The 14,572-nt window shown below is 41.4% G+C and overlaps 1 protein-coding gene across 1 annotated transcript in view; it reads right to left on the reverse strand.

Annotated features, from left to right (window-relative positions):
• Nucleotides 1-14,572, reverse strand: part of SMAD9 (SMAD family member 9) — a 49,546-nt gene that overhangs the window by 6,294 nt on the left and 28,680 nt on the right. The window contains exons 2-5 of the mRNA XM_075851731.1: nucleotides 12,450-13,002; nucleotides 11,932-12,189; nucleotides 11,745-11,849; nucleotides 10,853-11,074 (exon numbers count right to left, since the gene is read on the reverse strand). Coding sequence (XP_075707846.1) covers nucleotides 10,853-11,074; nucleotides 11,745-11,849; nucleotides 11,932-12,189; nucleotides 12,450-12,861 — 997 coding nt within the window. The 5' untranslated portion in view covers nucleotides 12,862-13,002. The remainder of the gene's footprint in view (nucleotides 1-10,852; nucleotides 11,075-11,744; nucleotides 11,850-11,931; nucleotides 12,190-12,449; nucleotides 13,003-14,572) is intronic.

Consider the following 14,572-nt stretch of genomic DNA (forward strand, 5'->3'; position numbering starts at 1 on the left):
CATTAGGTCCTGCCAAATGCAGAACCTAATAGACTGACTGTCGGCTGTAAAATGACAGTTGCAATACACTGCACTACATAAGTACGTACATGAGTATTGTACAGGGGATCAGACGATCAGATATTCAAGTCCCCTAGAAAGTGTAAAAAAAATAAAGGTTTTAGAAAAATAAATAAAGTTTTATCCAATAAACCACACCTTATTTACGGACGTAATTGGGGCGTTTTAGCCTCGAATTACGTCCGAAAATGCGGCTCCAAAGCGTCGGCAAACATCTGCCCATTCATTTGAATGGGTCTTACGATGTTCTGTGCCGATGGTAATTTTTTTTACACGCCGCTGTCAAATGACGGCGCGTAAAAAAGACGCCCGCGTCAAAGAAGTGCCTGTCACTTCTTGAGACGTAATTGGAGCCGTTTTCCATTGACTCCATGGAAAAACAGCTCCAATTACGTCCGTAATGGACGCTGCGAAAAACGCCTGCACATGCCATTACGTCTGAAATTCCGGAGCTGTTTTCTCCTGAAAACAGCTCCGTAATTTCAGCCGTAACGGAGGCTGCCATGTGAACATACCCTTATAGGTATCGCCGTGTTCGTATCGGCCTGACCTATAAAAATCTCATATTATTTATTCCGCACGTGAACACCGTAAAAAAATAAATAAATTAAAAACAATGGCAGAATTTTCTTTTTTGGCCAAAAAACAAAATGGAATAAAAAGTGATCAAAAAGTCGCAAGTACCCTAAAATGGTACCAATAAAAGCTACAGTTTGTCACACAAAAAACAAGCCCTCACTTCGCTCCGTCGACAAAAAAAAAAAAAGTTCTGTCTCTCAGGATATGGTGACACTAAACCATTATTTTATTTAGGAAAAAAAAGTTTTTATTGTGTAAAAGTAGTAAAACATATAAAAACTATATCAATTTGGTATTGCCATAAAACAGGGTGAGAATTTCTGTTTTTTGGTCTCCTCACCACCCAAAAAATGGAATGAAAAGTGATCAAAAAATCGCATGTACTCCAAAATGATACTGATAAAAACTGGTAGACCCTGTAAATGCAGTGGAAACTAAGACATTTTAGGGTCTTGTGCTACATATGGGGCTAGTGAAGAAGTCAAAGATTAGGCAATGCTGGAGTGCATATTTTGTACAATACCTCAGACACCCTTTAGAAGTGCGACTCCTGCCCCCAAAAAACTGGCTTGTGCATAAAGTATTGGTTTAAAGCGTACGTCACTATCCATGGATAATTTATTTTATTATTCATTTACCCCATTATTACAGCATCCTATTACGACCTGATGCACTCCGCCCAGCTTACATATACCCTGATCTACTCCACACAGCTTACATATACCCTGATGTACTCCTCACAGCTTACATATACCCTGATGTACTCCACACATCTTACATATACCCTGATGTACTCCACACAGCTTACATATACCCTGATGTACTCCGCACAGCTTACATATGCCCTGATCTACTCCACACAGTTTACATATACCCTGATGTACTCCTCACAGCTTACATACACCCTGATGTACTCCACACATTTTACATGTACCCTGATATATGCCGCACAGATTACATATACCCTGATGTATTCCGCACAGATTACATATACCCTGATGTACTCCTCACAGTTTAAATATACCCTGATGTATTCCGCAGCTTACATATACCCTGATGTACTCCTCACAGATTACATATACCCTGATGTACTCCTCACATATTACATATACCCTGATGTACTCCGCACAGCTTACATATACCCTGATGTACTCCTCACAGTTTAAATATACCCTGATGTATTCCGCAGATTACATATACCCTGATGTACTCCTCACAGATTACATATACCCTGATGTACTCCTCACAGATTACATATACCCTGATGTATTCCGCAGATTACATATACCCTGATGTACTCCTCAGATTACATATACCCTGATGTACCCCTCACTGCTTACATATACCCTGATGTACTTCTCACATATTACATATACCCTGATGTATGCCGCACAGATTACATATACCCTGATGTATTCCGCACAGATCACATATACCCTGATGTGCTTCGCACAGATTACATATACCCTGATGTATGCCGCACAGATTACATATACCCTGATGTATTCCGCACAGATTACATATACCCTGATGTGCTTCGCACAGATTACATATGCCCCCACATTATAAACTGAAACACCAGTAAAACACTAAACAAATCTACTACCAAGCAAAATCTGCTCTCCAAAAGCCAAATGGCGGTCTTCTGAGCCTGGCAGTGTGCCCAAACAGCAGTTTATGACCACATATGGGGTATTACTGTACTCTGGATAACCCGATAAACAATTTCTGGGGTGTGTGTCTAAAGTGGCACAAGCTGGACACAACATATTGGGCACTGAAATAGCATATCTGTGGAAAAATTGTAATTTTCAATCTGCAACATCTATTGTGTACTAATTTCTGCAAAACCTGTGGGGTCAAAATGCTCACAATACCTCATGATAAATTCCTTAAAGGGGTGTAGTTTGCCAAATAGGGTCACTTCTCAGGGGTTCCCACTGTATTGGTACCTCAGCTCAATGCATCATGGTGCCAAAATAAAATTTTGTAGAATCTCCACTCCAAAAACTAAATTGCGCTTTTTCACTTTAGACCCTTGCCGTGTGTCAAAATAGGAGTTTACAACCTCATATGGGGTATTTCCTTACTCAGGAGAAATTGTCTAACACATTTTGGGGTGCTTTTTCTCCTGTATTTCTTGTGGAAATGAAAAATTATGAGCTAAATCTACATATTATTGGGCAAAAAAATGTTCACGGCCCAATTATAATAAAATCTATAAAGCACCTGAGGGATCAAAATGCTCATTACACCTCTAATTTAATTATTTGAGGGGTATAGTCTCCAAAATGGGATCACAACTGGGGAATTTCTACTGTACTGGTACTTCAGGTGCTCTGCAAATGCGACATGGCCCCCAGAAACCAATTCAGCAAAATCTGGACTGCAAAATCCAAATGGTGCTCCTTCCCTTCAGAGCCCTGCCATGGGTCCAAACAGCAGTTTATTACCATATATGGGGTATTGTCGTAATCAGGAGAAATTGCTTTACAAATGTTGGAGTGCTTGTTCTCTTTTATACCTTGTAAAATTTAGAAAACTCTATGTTTTTTCAGAAAAAAGTAGATTTTCATTTTCATAGACTAATTCCAATAATTTCAGCAAAAAACTTGTGAGGTCAAAATGCTAACTATACCACTAGTAAAATTCCCTGAGGGGTGTAGTTTCCAAAATGGGGTAACTTTTTGGGGTTTCCACTGTTTTGGTCCCTCCAGTGCGCTGCAAACACGACATGGCACCGAAAACCATTCTAGCAAAATCTGTGCTCCAAAATCCAAATGGCGCTCCTTCCCTTCTAAGCCTTTCCGTGGGTACAAACAGCAGTTTATTACCACATATGGGGTATTGCCGTAATTGGGAGAAATTGCTTTTTGGTGTGCTTTTTCTCCTTTATTCCTTGCAAAAATTCGAAAATTCTGTTTTTCCAGAAAAAAGAGTAGATTTTCATTTTCACAGACTAATTCAAATAAATTTAGCAAAAAACCTGTGGGGTCAAAATGCTAACTATACCCCTAGATAAATTCCCTGAGGGGTGTAGTTTCCAAAATGGGATTTCCACTGTTTTGGCACCACAAGACTTCTTCAAAATGCCTAAAATGTATTCTAATAAAAAGGCCCCAAAATTCACTAGGTGCTCCTTTGCTACTGAGGCTTGTGTTTCAGTCCATTAGCACGCTACGGCCACATGTGGGATATTTCTAAAAACTGTAGAATCTGGGCAATGAATATTGAGTTGCATTTCTCCGGTAAAACCTTCTGTGTTGCAGAAAAAAATGTATTACAAATTAATTTTGGCAAAAAAAAAATGAAATTTGTAAATTTCACCTCTACTTTGCTTCAATTACTGTGAAACGCCTAAAGGGTTCAAATACTTTCTGAATGCTGTTTTGAATACTTTGAGGGGTGTTATGGGCCCCTCAAAGCCACTTCAGAACTGAACTCGTCCCTGAAAATATAGCCTTGACATTTTCTTGAAAATGTGAGAAATTGCTGCTAAAGTTCTAAGCCTTGTAACATCCTAGAAAAATAAAAGGACGTTCAAAAACTATGCCAACATAAAGTAGACATATGGAATATGTGAAATAGTAAGTATTTTGTGTGGTATTACTATCTGTTTTACAAGCAGAAACATTTAAATTTGGAAAATCATAATTTTCTTACATTTTGGTGTTTTTCACAAATAAGCAATGAATTTATCAACCAAACTTTTCCACTAACATAAAGTACAATATGTCCCAAAAAAATCTATCTCAGAATCGCTTGGATAGGTAAAAGCATTCCAGAGGTATTACTACATAAAGTGACACATGTCAGATTTGAAAAAAATTAGGCTTATCCTGAAGGCCAAAATGAGCTCGGCCCTGAATGGGTTAAACTAACATAGACACCAGACCCTCTAAATAAATCCCCTAAAGAAATAGACAACAGACCAGTACCCCTAAAAAAACAGACCCCCTTAATGCAAACCAGACCAGACCCCTTTATTACAGACCCCAAACCAGAACCCTTATACAGACTTCAGACCCTGGACAAGACCCCCTTTAATCCCTTTAAGGTCAGGCCATTTTTTGTTTTTTCATTATCGTTTCTTCTGTTCCGCTTTTCCATTTAAAAATGATTTTGAGTGGTGGAATGGGACAAAAACACCAATCCCCCATAGTTTTTTTTTGGTTTTGAATTTACTGCGCTCACCGTACAGTAAAAATAACATGTTAATTTTATTCTGCGGGTGAGTACCATTACAGCAATACCAAATGTATATAGTTTTCTCTGTTTTAATACTTTTACAAAATAAAAACTATTTGTTACAAAAAAAATGTTTTGTGTCGCCATATTCTGAGACCCATAGCTTTTTTATTTTCCGTTGATGGATTGGTGTAAGTGCTTGTTACTTGAAGGATGAGCGGTGGTTTTTATTTATGCCTATTTTTTCAGTGACCAGTTCAGTTCTGAAGCGGCTTTGAGGGCCTTATATATTAGAAAGACCCCATAACTCACCCCATTATGAAAACTGCACTCCTCAAAGTATTCAAAACAGCATTTAGAAAGTGTTTTAACACCATAGGTGTTTCTCAGGAATTAAAGCAAAGTAGAGGTGAAATTTACTAATTTCATTTCTTTTTACCAAAATTAATTTGTAATACAGTTTTTTTTCTGTAACACAGAAGGTTTTACACGAGAAATGCAACTCAATATATATTGCCCAGATTGTGCAGTTTTTAGAAATATCCCACATGTGGCTCTAGTGCGGTAATAGACTGAAACACAGGCCTCAGAAGCAAAGGAGCGCCTAGAGGATTTTGGGGCCTCCTTTTTTTTAAAATATATTTTAGACACCATGTCAGGTTTGAAGAGGTCTTGTGGTGCCAAAACAGTAAAAAAATAAATAAAAGTGACCCCATTTTGGAAACTACACCCCTCAATGAATTTATCTAGGGGTAAAATTAGCATTTTGACACTACAGTTTTTATGCTAAATGTATTTGAAGTAGTCTGTGAAGATGAAAATCTACTTTTTTTCTGAAAAAATATAGAAATTGCTAATTTTCACAAGTCATAAAGGAGAAATAACACCCCAAAATCCGTGAAGCAATTTCTCCCGATTACGCCAATACCCCAAATGTGGTAATAAACTGCTATTTGGACCCACAACAGGGCTCAGAAGAGGAGCGTCATTTGGATTTTGGAGCGCTGATTTTGCTGGATTTATTTCAGTGCCGTGTCACGTTTGCAATAAACTGGAGGTACCAAAACCGTGGAAACCCCAAAAAGTGACCCCATTTTGAAAACTACACCCCTCACTGAATTTATCTGGGGGTATAGTTAGCATTTTGACCCCACAGTTTTTATGCTAAATGTATTTGAATTAGTCTGTGAAGATGAGAATCAACTTTTCTTCTGAAAAAACGTAGAAATTTTTAATTTTGCAAGGAATAAAGGAGAAAAAACACCCCAGTATTTGCAAAGCAATTTCTTCCGATTACGGAAATACCCCATATGTGGTAATAAACTGCTGTTTGAACCCACAGCGGGGCTTAGAAGTGAAGGAGCGCTATTTGGCTTTGGGAGCTAAGATTTAGCTGAAATGGTTTATGGGTGTCAAGTCACATTGTCAAAGCCGCTGAGAGACCAAAACAGTGAAAATACCCCAAAAGTGACCCCATTTGGGAAACGACACCACTTAAGGAATCAATCTAGGGGTATAGTTAGCATTTAGACCCCACAGGTCTTTTTCAGAATTTATTACAATTAGGGCGGATTAACACGAGCATGTGCGTTTTGCGCGAGCAAAAAACGCTGCGTTTTGCGTGCGCAAAAGGCACTTAACAGCTCCATCATTATAACACTCTGTTTGGAAGTTTGCAAACAGAAAAGCACGTGATGCTCTTCTGTTTTCATTCATACTTTTGACTGCTGTTGCGCGAATCACGCACGTCCCACGGAAGTGCTTCCGTGTGGTGCGCGTGATTTTCCTTCACCCATTGACTTCAATGGGTGCGTGATGCGCGAAAAACGCAGAAATATAGGATGTGTCGGGAGTTTTACGCAGCGGACTCACGCTGCGCAAAAATCACTGACAGTCTGCACTGTCCCATAGACTAGCATAGGTCCGTGCGACGGGCGTGAAAAGCACGCGCGTTGCACGGACGTATTACACGTTCGTGTAAATCCGCCCTTAGGCCGTGAAAATGAATATCAACATTATTCCCATTTTCATTATTCCCACTAAAATGTTGAATTTTTGAATTTTCACAAAGAATAAAGGAGGAAAAAGCTGCCCAACATTTGTAAACTACTTTCTCCCGAGTACGGCAATACCCCACATGTGGTCATAAATGCTTTTTTATTAGAAATTAATTAACCCTTTCTGGACTGATCCATTTTTTGCTTTTTTATTTTTGTTTTTCACTCCCCGCATTCCAAGAGCCATAACTTTTTTATTTTTCCGTCAATAAAGTGGTGTGTGGACTCATTTCTTGCGGGACCTACTGTAGTTTTTATTGGTACCATTTTTTGTTATGTACAACTTTTTAATCACTTTTTATTGTATATTTTGGTGAGAGAAAGCGAAACACGGCGCCACATGGTGCAGGTTACCCAAGTGGGAATGGATAATTTGAGAAGAATGGTGCTTACCTTGAAGCAATGAAATTTGAGCGATGGAGAGAAAGGTGCTGCTGCTGCCGGGACTCGAGGCCGGTGATTCCAGAAGAACGACCGCAGATGCTATGCTGGGTAGGCTGGAAAAAAGAGAGTCTGCAAGGGCGCTGCTGCACACGGATGGGACCGAAGTGAAAACTTCGGAAAGATGATGATAATCCAATGAAACAATGATGATAATTGAATAAAATTTAATGGTAATATGACTACGCGTTTCAATGCCGAACCGGCATCTTCATCAGGTCATCATTTGACCTGATGAAGATGCCGGTTCGGCATTGAAACGCGTAGTCATATTACCATTAAATTTTATTCAATTATCATCATTGTTTCATTGGATTATCATCATCTTTCCGAAGTTTTCACTTCGGTCCCATCCGTGTGCAGCAGCGCCCTTGCAGACTCTCTTTTTTCCAGCCTACCCAGCATATTGTATATTTTGGGAGGAGTGGTGACCAAAAAGTAGTGATTCTGGAAATGTTTTTTACTTATTTTTTTTGCGGTGTTCACCGTGCGGGAAAAATAACATTATAGTTTTATAGATTGGGTCGTTAAGAATGCGGTGATACCAAATATGTGTACTTTTAACGTGTTCATTTTTTTCCTATAATAAAAGACTTATTATAGGGGAAAAAAGCATTTTTTTGGTTGATGTAACTTATAACTTTTATTTTTAAACTTTTATAAAACATTTTTATTATCTTTTTTTACTTGTCCCACTAGGGGACACTTAGACTTGCAGCTCAGATCGCTGCTGGAACACATTACACTACACACGTAACTGTCGTTGCAACTGTCATTGTGACGTGACAGTCACACTGACAGGAAGCCTACGAGGACCAGCCTCCGGCTGGTCCTCATAGGCTTCTGTACTTGGCAGCCCGGAAGCCATTGTCTGGCGTCCGGTTGCCATGGGTACCTTCGCCAGCCCCCATGATTTCACGTGGGGGCTGCTGATCTCCGCTAAACTCCTTAAATTCGGCGATTGCAATCGACCGCCGCAACTAAGGGGTTAACTGCCGAAATCAGCGGCGATAGGCCGCTGATCGGGAACAGGGAATGCAGGGCAAACACAATGCAAAGTTAACCGCCGCTGCTGTGTAGCGCCGCGTGGCGGTTAACTATCGCGAGGTGCGCGAAGTTACTGCTCAACTTGACGTGTAGTTACGTCAAGGTGCAGGAAGGGGTTAAATAACCCCCTGAACAGTCAACGGGGCGTGTACTGGCAAGGGGGCGTGTTACTATGGCTGTGACACTGTCCAATCAGATATGGACAGTGCCACAGCAAGAGCAAGGAGATAGTGTGCGATTGCAGTCTTTACACGCGAACTGGCAAGGGGGCGTGCCACTGCTACGGACAGTGTAATAGCTGGGGAGCTATTACACTGTCCGTAGCAGAGACGCCTCCTTGCCAGTTCAGCAGACAAAGTACAAGACTGATCTCTCACAGGAGCTGAAGGGATGAGAGCGCGCTCTCCTCTCCACAGCTCTTACACTGTCCGTAGCAGTGACACGCCCCCTTGCCAGTTCGGCAGACAAAGTACAAGACTGATCTCTCACAAGAGCTGAAGGGATGAGAGCGCGCTCTCCTCTCCACAGCTCTTACACTGTCCGTAGCAGTGACACGCCCCATTGCCAGTTTGGCAGAAAAAGCACTCTCCTCTCCACAGCTCTTACAATGTCCGTAGCAGTGACACGCCCCCTTGCAAGTTCGGCAGCAGACTAATCTTGAAAGCTGAAGAGTGAGAGCGCGTGCGCGCGCACTATCTCTCCTTGCTCTTGCTGTAACACTGTCCACATCTGATTGGACAGTGTCACAGCCATAGTAACACGCCCCCATGCCAGTACATTCCCCGTTGACTGTTCAGGGGGTTATTTAAATATTGGGTGCCAAATATAACGGCACCGATATCTAAATAACGGAGGGAGGTAGAAAAAATATATAAAGTGCCCCAGGGTTTGTGCAGCCCTCCCCATTACATGCTGCACTCAGCTGCACATGTATGGGGAGGTGAAAGGTTCTCTTTAAGCTCAGTTAGGGTCAGACTTTTAGCTACAAAAATTAAATTTAATGCATATTTTACAAAACATTACACTTTGATGCAAAATTGCATGAAGACGACCATGAGTGTGAAGTGTTGGGTGGCATTTTCACAATTTTCCAGGTGTTTACTTTCAGAAAATATAAGGGTATGGGGGTGCAATGTGATTTTTTTTTATTTTATAATTCAGGTTTTATTTGTGTACATCAAAAGTGCAAAAATTGTCCCAGTAGCGAAAGGGTTAAGGCATAAGTATATCATAAAGAGGTCTTCATTTGGACCCCCCCCCCCCCCCCTATGAGCAGAGCGGAGAGAGGGCTCTGGTGGACCTGACCTCTTCATTTGAATGTCTGCAGGGGAAATGTATGGCCAGATGCGGCTTCCCCTTAAGATAACATCTTATAGACGGGGGTTAGATACATTACATTAGGTCAATTGCACTGATCAGGAGTTACAACCTGTATTATAGTCTAAAAGCCGCATTCACAAATCTGCAGGCTTCAAAGCTGAAATCTCCCAGCATTCCTTGCTGGCTCAATTTGTGCACAAAGCTTGCTCTAATGATTTGCATTCTGGCAGGTGCAATGTAATCTTTACACCAGGCACTGTACTGTAGTCTGATGTAGGAACAACTTAGGGTATGTTCACACGCAGAGTCAAAAATGTCTCGAAATACGGAGCTGTTTTCAAGAGAAAACAGCTCCTGATTTTCAGACATTTTTTGTGCCACTTGCGATTTTCGCTGCGTTTTTTACGGCCGTTTTTGGAGCTTTTTTCAATAGAGTCTATGGAAAACGGCTCGAAAAACGTCCTAAGAAGTGTCCTGCACTTCTTTTTCACTGCCTTTTTTTTATGCATAAAAAAAAAACTGCCGCGAAAAACGCTCTGTCGGAACAGAAAGCCGTTTTTCCATTGAAATCAATGGGCAGATGTTTGGAGGCGTTCTGCTTCCGATTTGTCGGCCGTTTTTCGGGTGTTTACGGCCCGAAAATAGGTCGTGTGAATATACCCTAACTGTCACACTGCATTATAGGAGTTCTGCTAAGCTGTTAGGGGGTGTGTCTGTCCACAAGCTGTTTCTTATGAAACCCAGCAGAATTGTGAATGCAGCTCTGGGATATAATACAGGATGTCAGTCAGGAAAGTGCAAAATAAGTAATGTAATCACAAAATTACTCAGCATTTTATGTAGCATATATCTATATATAAACTGTAAAAGATTGTTCAAAAGCGGACAATAAGATAATATATAGACTATAAGACACATTTCACCACCTAAAAGCAGGTGGTATTATAATAATGCGTCTAATATTCTGAAATGGAAATGCAGCCAACAGGCAGAGTAAGAGAAGAAGTGATAGAAGAAGGTTGGGCAGAATTCTTAATAACAGGCTTATTCTCTTATTTTAAAGCTGAAAATAGCAATAGACCATTATTACAATTCATTAAATTCCCTTATTACAGAGGAGCTGGGAACTATAATGATCACCTCCTAGTACTGACTTTTACCTTTGCCGATGTGCCGGCGGGTGTTTTCAATAGTTGAGTTTCGGTTGACATTGGATAGGAGTCCTAAACAAAACCTATTCTTGTTGTTAGAGGGATCTGTGAACCCATCAATGAGTACACTGCGGGCCGATGCTTGAAATGTCTCCCCTACACGATTGTTGAGCTCATAGTAAGCAACAGAACACCAGTGTAGCGGTTCTTCATAACAAACAGGACGAAACTCTAAGGAAAATGTAAATATAAAAAGAGAAATGTCATTTTAGTTGCTATGACAAAGTAAACATGTAATACATTAAAAGGTGTTTCCAAATAATGACCTTTTTAGACGTAGCTGCTATATATGCCTGGTGCCCTTTACTGGCTGTGCACGACTTTAAGTCTATGGCAAATACAGAAACAGCCGAGCCACATCTCCCGTATGCTTTCATGAAGAGTGAGCACAGCTAAAGTGAAACTGTCCAGGTGACGTTTATGTTTTATTACTATTATTATTCATTTATATAGCTACATCATCTTCTGTCACACTGTAGAGTATGGTGCAATAAAGGAAAAAGCATGACACAAATACAATAGTTGAAGCCCAAACAGTAACAAACATAACAAAAATCAGGTAATGTAGGGGAAAGCCCTGTCTATCCAAGCTTACCATGGAAAGGTACTAGCTGTATTACATGGATGTATTATATCAGTGTGTACTTCTTTTAAAAAAGGTATCTGGGCATATCTCCCAGTGATCATTCTCTCAAGGTCTCATTTCGTCTACTTCCTGTTCTGGTGAACTAGCGGAAACTTTTCCATGCATAACAGAATCCTTTACCAACCTTTCATTATCACCAATACTAGATAGATAAAAATACATTACTTATCACCCCCTTCCTTTAGAAGTGCCTACCTCTGTTTGTTGCTGGTATAACTAATTGACAATCAGTTGAGTCCCCAGAGTTTCTGTTTTGGTTTCCATGAACCTCTGGTGGGTTGTATGGTGGCGGAGGGGTATCTGTGGGCAAAAAGCAGGAATTGTTAATGCAGAATATAATAAGTCAGAAATCAACGGTCCTGCTGATATCAGCATATATTACCTGTGATTTGGTAAGGACTTCCTGGTTCAGACGAACTTCTGGGGGAATCGGGGTAGCCAATAGTGTTTGGCGAGTGGTGAAAGATGTTGTTAGGTGAGGAAGAGAACAGAGGGCACAGTGGTTGTTGAAATGACTCAGGGAAGGTTGCGTTGTGTGGCATCAGTGGTTCATTGTTGAGGGACGTATTTCGGAACTTGGCAAGGAGACTGAGATCTGTGTTAAACTCACTATGCCTTGGAACCAGTACAGGTGGAAGAACTAAAATAAAGATGAATGTTCACTTTAGAAGTAGATAAACAATATCTTAATACCCTAAATAGCAGTAAAAAAATAGTCTTCTAGAGGGGTGGTCCTCTCATAGAAGGGGGCCAAAATACATAGGTTATTAGAGAGTTGAAAATCTGGTCTAAAAGTTTCACTGTAAATCATAATTTCTGCACATATCCCTCTCTATAAAATAGACTGAGCAGCACAAGAAAATTAATGCAAAAGTTACTTTAAACAAGTATTTTTTTTACCTGGAGTTTCCACTCTACGGTAATGGTAAGGATTTATGCATACATCCTTTTGTTTTGATCCAAAAGGAAACTCGCAACATTCAAGTGGTTTTAACTCATGATGTGACTGAAGATCAGGCCACCTCCAGACCCTACAGTAGATGACATGTGGAAGACCCTTGCGATGTGACACTTGCAGCCTTCCATCTAGTGAACGTGGGATAGTGACGCATTTACTTAGCTGTCCTGGTGAACTTAGTGCCTTCTCAAGCTCTTCCATCGCGCCCTTCTTCTTTTTCAGCTTCTTCACCAGTGAATCCACTGCTTTTTCTGCCCATTTTTCCTCTTCATCTCCTTGCTTCCAGCCGAGCAGCCGTTTAACAGCAGGGCTAGTGAAGGAGAACAAGGAACTGATAGGGGTGCTGGTGTGCATATGCGTTGACAATGTCAATCAACACCCTTCTGAATGTATGATAATAAAGGATTTTCCACTGCTTTTTTTTCTATTAAATTAGTCTCTTTTTTTCTTCGATCAAGGTGAAGAGCAAGCGTCTAAGAAAGATCCTAATAGGTTCTGTAAATGAAAACAATTCTTACAGTTAGACTTGCGTACAAAATCCTAAAACCAACACTTTTAAAACAGAATAAATGAAGAATATAAAAAAGTACCATATGTACCACTAGTCAATAAGACAGGGCTCAATTAATCCCTAGAAGCCAGGTAGCCAATGCGCCTACAGAATTCAATTTCTTATTGTTTGGCTGGCCATTAAAGCAAATCTATTTGGCTCCTGGAGTGGTCTAAAGATGGCTATACACCTTAAACAGCTGTTGGCCGAATGCTTGTTTGGCTGACAGCTATTCCTCCTGAACCACCATATACATCAGGGGTCTCAAACTCGGCCGGGTAAGTGGGCCACATATAGAAAAAATGGGAAGTTGACGGGCCGCATTACTTTCAAATTTGATCAATACAAAATTATTGTTAATCAATTAGTTATTTGAACTACTATAACACTACATTACTATAATAATAATACTACATTACTATAATAATAGCGCTAGGTTTAAAATTTGAGAGAATTCCCCACGTGCTTATTTCAACAATCCAGTTTAAGTGTCGCTAAATCCAATTCAGTTGGCAGCGTTTGGCAGACACACATGTCAAGATTGGGCAGCCCCTTTTTAGTCCTCTATAGATAATGCCACAGTGCCCTTTGTAGATAATGCCACAGTGCCCTCTGTAGATAATGCCACAATGCCCTCTATAGATACTGCAACAGTGCCCTCTGTAGATACTGCCACAGTGCCCTCTGTAGATAATGCCACAGTGCCCTCTGTAGATACTGCCACAGTGCCCTCTGTAGATACTGCTACAGTGCCCTCTGTAGATAATGCCACAGTGCCCTCTGCAGGTAATGCAACACACCCCTAGATAATGCCACAGTGTCCTCTGTAGATACTGCCACACACCCACTTGTAGATAATGCCACTGTGCCCTCTGTAGATGCTGCCACTGTGCCCCCTGTAGATGCTGCCACAGTGCCCTCCGTAGATGCTGCCACAGTGCCCTCCGCAGATGTTGCCACAGTGCCCTCTGCAGATGCAGCCACAGTGCCCTCCGCAGATGCTGCCACACTGCCCTCCGCAGACACTGCCACAATGCCCTCCGCAGATGCTGCCACAGTGCCCTCTGCAGATAATGTCACACACACACACACACCCTCAAGTAGATAGCTCCATTGGGGCTCCCTCTAGGAATGGAATCACCAGCCAGAGTGTTGCCGACCCTTTGGCTGGGGATTCCTCTGCTGTTGGAGCACCTGACGTCACTGTCCATACACAGTAACGTCAGGGGATCCTCCTGGACCGGAATGTGATATCAGGGGCAACCCCAGAGCCGGTGTCCCGGAGTAGAGCACTAGTATAGTCTCTGCGCCGGAACTCTGGGGAAGCCACTGACATCAGTGTCCATATATGGACAGTGATGTCAGGGGCTTGCCCAGAGCTGGAGTCCCGGAGCAGAGCGCTTCTAGCACTCTACCTGGGATTCCAGCTCTGCTCCTGACATGGATGTCAGGGGCAACCCCAGAGCTGGAGTCCCGGGCAGAGAGCTAGTAGGCTCTTCCTGGGACTCCAGCTGT

The sequence above is a fragment of the Rhinoderma darwinii genome, chromosome 2 (genome assembly GCF_050947455.1).
Source record: "Rhinoderma darwinii isolate aRhiDar2 chromosome 2, aRhiDar2.hap1, whole genome shotgun sequence".
In the NCBI taxonomy this organism is placed as follows: Eukaryota; Metazoa; Chordata; class Amphibia; order Anura; family Rhinodermatidae; genus Rhinoderma; species Rhinoderma darwinii.